Genomic DNA, 5,498 nt, shown 5'->3' with positions numbered 1-5,498 from the left:
GGAGCTGATGACTTCTGTCTCTTGAGCTTTTACTTTAATTATAAAAGCACTTTAACACTTGCAGTAGAAGTGCTGAAAATGCATTTCTTGTACTGCAAATGATGCAAAAAAAAGGCCTCTCGCAGATGTTTGATGTCACAGATGTTCAGTACTGCGAAGCTTAACCAAAGCACACCCTAACAAGGTGTGACGATAAAAAAAATTGCTTACAGTCGTAACTTTTCAAAGATGCACTGAACACCTACATGGACACAGTGCTCATTTCTGTAGGATTTAAGCTATACTGATGTACTTGCTGTCAGTACAACAGTCACTCCTACAACACATAGGATGTTTAGATCTTCTACCTGAGTTCATAGTTTTTATTGAAGCTCCCTTTTAATGGCCAAGAAGTAAACAAAACCAGTCCTGTCCACAAACCTGAAGACGAGCAGCATGTCCCAGAGATGCCTTCGGGCACTGTCGCTTGCTGTCCCCAGTACCTCTGGGCTCTGTTACCTTTGCAGAGACATCAAGGGCTGTTTGACTTCCAATATCAATCAGCTCAGGCAAGTTAGGCATCTAGTTGAAGTTCCAAGGTGCTCATTTACTGACCAAAAACTCAGTTTTGGCTCTTCTCCACAGCTATACCCAATCCAGCAGACGCTCTTCTCTCTTCTTAAATATTTAATTTGAGATAGGAACCTGAGTGAAGCACCCAGAAAGGCCAGCCCAGTTGATGAAGTGTCACAGGAACAGGGAATGAGTATAAAATACCTTATTATTTTTTTTTTTTAATGATCTTGTAGAAACAGAGGTCAGTGGATGCTGGAGGGCATTCCCCCCAGTTATAAGCAGTCTGTGCAGGATGTGTTTAGCTGATGTTATTAGCCTGGGAGAGACCCATAAGGCTCTCATCTAGGAAATGCTCCGTGCTCAGATACAGCCTTTGCAGGCCTGGATGGCAGCAGGGGTTTTGTTTGCTTGCTTGCTTTAAAGGCAGGCCTATTTTGCCGAGTTAAAATGCATTCACAGCAAAGCAGCTCTAAGGGGTACACACAGCAAGGAGTGCTCGGTCCAGCAGGCAAGCACACACCAAACCGCAGCACGCATTTTGTAACATCATCCGGGCAGGCTCAGGGGCTGTTTGTTTTTCCCTTTTGTCTTAAAACACAATTTGGCAGCCCTCAGCGGCCAATCCGTCCCCTGGAGTGTGCAGCTCCCTGCCCCGGAGAAGCAGCGGCCGCCCTTACAAAGACCTCAGATGGTCTTTTAATTCGGCAGCGATTTAATTGCAGCTCTTGCTCCAGGACGGTTTCAAAGAAGACAGCTCAAGGGTCCCGACTACAGAGAGCTTTGGAGTGGGCACTCTGACAATAAACTGTTCCCACCATTGTTTGGGCTCCCCCTTTCCAAAGACAGTGACTCAACTCCCCCAGCGCTGGCAGGGAGCCTCCCGCGTCTCAAAAACTGGGTAATGAGATTATGGGAGCAGCTCGCAAGGCTTCTGCTCCTCACTGCAAAAGAGACCTCTGTGCCGTCAGAACTTCGGTGGCCTCTTTGGGGCCCTCTGATGGAGAGCATCTCTTGAGGGATGGGCTGGAGACCATCTGGTAGGAAGCCTGGGGTAGCTCAGGTGGAAAACTACAGAGGGACAAGATACAAATCCAAGAGGAACGCATGCAATTTTAAACTCCTCTTAAATAAATTATTGTTCTTCAGATGTAAGGAAATTATAAATTAAAGACAAAAAGCTCGCGTTTTACCATTTTATGGTGTCTCCACGAGCAAAGAAAGAACACATTATATATTTGCTCTTAGCAAATCTACAGACTGTAATATTTAAGAATGTGTTTGCTCCAAGCTGTTTACAGAGCCAGGAATAATTTTCACTGAGAAATCCGTGTGTGGTATTTAATCTTACAAAGACTTGGGTTACATGTGCCTCCTCTCTGAGAGAAGAAGACACTTCTCTGCAGCTTTTACTCCTCCTTGCAGAAAAGATGGTCCAGTAATGAGATGTGGTCTTAGAGGGGCATCAAAATTTGTCTCTGCTCCTGCAGTAGCAGTTGAAGAGGGAAGAGCAAGAACGAGAGAAAATGCATGCAACCCCCTTGAATCTGAAAGTACAATTAAAAGATTGTCCTGATGAGGACTCCAGGGCTTGCCAAAGTGAAGGCTGCCACCCCTGCATCAATGCCACCAGTGCCCATGAGATCAGCATTACGGCTCCCACATGTATTTGTGCAGAGTTTTATTAACTGCAGTTACACAACACAAACTTCAGGGTTCATATCCTTGCGCTATTTATTTTAATTAAAAACAAACTGCTTGGGAAACACAACACATATGTCCCCCCTACATTTCACTCCATCAAGTTTCAGAAGAGCAATTCTACGGGACACAAACAGTCCTAGGCAGTGTGCTGCATGTTAGACGATGTTTAAACCTCACTCTCAGCAACACTATCTCAACTTTAGTAAGGCAGAGCAGAAGTTTACATTTACAAAAAATGTAACTGAGTTACACAGAGGCTTCCAAAAAGGACTTAGGTGGGGGTTAGCTTGAATTTAAAAGTTAGAGAAGTAAAAAAAACAAGTACACAAACTGAAGGAAGCAGTTCTTCACAGTTATCTCAGAGGCGATGGGAATGGTAGTTGAAGATCAGCTCCACAGAGCAGCTGCTCACTAGGTGGACAATGCCAAAATACCCACTTGCAGCACCTAAAGGCTACACGGGGGGAGAACTACTCTACCAGGATCGTGTCAACGCTTTCCTGGATGAGATCCGGCTCCAGTATACATTCATCTAACTGCTCTTGGGATAAACCGGAGCTTTTCCCCACGCTCTCGCTGTCAGAGTAAGGACGAAACCTGGGGGTGGCGGGGCTCTCCAGGCGCTGGCAGCGGCCGTACTTGTGCTGCTTCCCTCTGTGTGTGTACATGTGCTCCAGCAGCTGGCTCTTCCGGAAAAACATGCGGCCGCAGACGCCGCAACTGATTTTTCTCTTCCTCGAGAAAGAAAAGTTACAGTTCAACTCTACCGGCTCGTGGTCCTTGGAGATGAGGGAGAGCTGGCCAATCTGCAGAGGCTCCAGGTCGCTGCAGCTTGGGTGCTCCAGCTGATGCTCGTCCTCCTTCAGGAGGAAGGCCCCAAGCCGGTGGTCATCCCCCACCTCCCTGTCCTCAGCCAGGGGCTGCACTTCTCCCAGGTCACTGCTCTCCAGGATGGAGGCTGGCACGCTGAAGGGCAGCGAGCCTGAAACGTGGGTGTGCAAGTGCTGCCGCAGCCCCCCCCGGGAGTCAAAACGCTCCCCGCAGTAGTGGCACAGGTGCACCTTGAGGCTGGCCTTCGCAAAAATGGGGCTCGCTACCTCCGGAGAAGGAGGGGTGCAGCTCTGGGACACCACGGGCTCCGAGTCGCACCTCTCCTGCTTTATGGAGACCGAGAGCTTCGGCCGCTCTTCTGCCGGCTTGGCGAGGGCAGCGGGCTGAGCGGAGGGGCGAGCGACCTGCTGGTCGAGGGAGCTGTCGTCCAGGCCGATGGCCAGAGAGAGCTGCAGCTGAGGGTGATCGCCCTGGGCAGCGGATCTGCCGCCCACCTTGGGCAGACTCTCCTTCGCTCCCAGGCGTTCCTTGGCCGGTTTGTGCGCGGTCGAGATCTGGATACCGTACAGGTTTGAAGACTGGACTGGCTCTGGGGAGAAGGCTTGGTTCATCTCGATGGCGATGTGGGAGAGGTGGTCTGCGTGGAGAAAGCGGATGCCCTCCTCCAGTCGGCTCTGGCTGACAGTCTGCTTTGGCCCTTTCCCGGTGTACATGATATGCAGCAAGTAACTAAATATGTCAGGCTGGATGTCCGCAGGCTGAATCTTTATGCATTCGCTGAAACAAGACAGATGATTGAGTACACGCAGGGCTCCAAATTACAGCCCTGACCCATTACCTGCCCGTTTGTTTGCGCTGCCGTTTGCCGTTAGCACGCGTGCGCTGCTGCCTGCCTCCCTGTTCCCAACGAGCAGTGCTCCCTGCCAAGCCCGGCAGAAGTGCACGTGCCCCGATTGCACAGCGAAGTGCCTGAGCGTGTATTCATCCCTGAGATTAGGAAGACCAGAGCCAGGGACAGTGAGAGCAGCCAGCTCCCGCTCCCCCATTGCTCGCATGCACAGCCAATTGTGGCTGCAGAGCACCGCAGCGATGCCATGCAAGCTACACATCAGCGGTGCGTGCCGCTCTAGTAACAGAAGGCAAAGTATATTTGTACGTTTAAGTTATAAATACAGCTGCCGCTAGTGTGTAATCTTTATGAGCTTTGCACTTTAGTGTCAGTAAACAGCTTCTATCAGAAAGGAAGTTCACTGATCTTCCCACTTGCAGCCAAAGGGCTACACAGCTGATAGCTTAACAATTATTCTGCAGAGGTGCTGGGGGCCTCAAAGAGGAAGAATGGAGAAGGGTTCAATCGATTACAAGCAGCAAGCTCTGGCTCAGAGGCAAGATCAGACCTTGGCATCACCGTCGTTATACCTGCAGAACCACTCCTGACCCAGCTGGGTGAAGCATCTGAACAGCAGCTTGAAATCAATTGATGATCTCAGTCTCAGCCCTTATCTGCAAGAGTCTGAAGTGCAGAACTGTGATAAGGCTACGGCTTCTCCATTGCTTCAAGCCCACAGATCCTGCCAGAAGGGGCAGTCCCACCCAGCACGCTTGTCTACAAGCCAACACAAAGCAACAGACACTCTGCGTACGGGCAGCAGGCACCTGCATCCCTACCTCACAAATCTGTAAGGTGTCGCTGCAGAAGGACTGTGGTACTTACATGTTTATTTTTTCAGGCAACACAAAAGCCTCATCTTCAAAATGCAGGGCCTGATGTTGGCATATGCTAAGAGGGTGGTTTTAAAGGACAGCACATTCTGGACTGGGAACGTTTAGAGAGCCGAGGCGTGTGTTGGGTTAGGAAAACAATCTCAGAGTATCTAACATCCCTGCTTTTAGACTATAGTACCTTTAGAAATGTGGAAAAGCAGAAAGTTGAGCAGAGCAATTAAAAGGCAGGAGGAGAGCCGCGTGTCCTTACCTTGTCTGATGAATAAATATCATCTTAAAATAGTTTGAAAAAGCAGCGAGCACTGCTCTGTGGGCTTTGAAGTAAACATCTCCAATGGCAACTGTGCAGTCACACAGAAAGCCAAACTCCCGCTGCATGTTCAGCTGCTGGAGGAGGAGGACGCTGTGGCCGGTGGTATCCATGGCGTGCCTGAGAACAAGATGTTCATCGCATGAGGCAATCACAGAGCTCCCAAAGCCTCAAATGTGGGTTTCTCATTACTGAAACGAGACGGGCGCCCGGCGCGGAGGACGGCCTGGCAGAGCCTCTTCCGTCCTCCACACACTTCCTACACCTTGATTTAATAATTTCTCCTACTGCCACCACCGCTGCTGCCCAAACCCACCCTCAACGAGCTCAAAAACCTACCAGGGACTTTTCCATATGCCAGCTACAAGCACAGCCG

At 49.9% G+C, this 5,498-nt stretch overlaps 1 protein-coding gene across 1 annotated transcript; it reads right to left on the bottom strand.

The window, feature by feature from the left end:
• Positions 1-2,726: 2,726 nt before the first annotated feature.
• Positions 2,727-5,241, bottom strand: ZBTB25 (zinc finger and BTB domain containing 25). The gene is made up of 2 exons (XM_010189853.1): positions 5,063-5,241; positions 2,727-3,864 (listed from the first exon to the last, which is right to left on the bottom strand). The coding sequence occupies exons 1-2, from the start codon at positions 5,233-5,235 to the stop codon at positions 2,727-2,729; spliced, it is 1,311 nt and encodes a 436-aa protein (XP_010188155.1). The 5' UTR covers positions 5,236-5,241.
• Between the last annotated feature and the right edge of the window lie 257 nt (positions 5,242-5,498).

Source organism: Mesitornis unicolor, unplaced genomic scaffold, assembly GCF_000695765.1.
Source record: "Mesitornis unicolor isolate BGI_N332 unplaced genomic scaffold, ASM69576v1 scaffold52898, whole genome shotgun sequence".
Lineage (NCBI taxonomy): Eukaryota > Metazoa > Chordata > Aves > Mesitornithiformes > Mesitornithidae > Mesitornis > Mesitornis unicolor.
The sequence above is the reverse complement of the archived record's forward strand: the minus strand, read 5'-3'. Positions and strand labels throughout refer to the sequence as shown.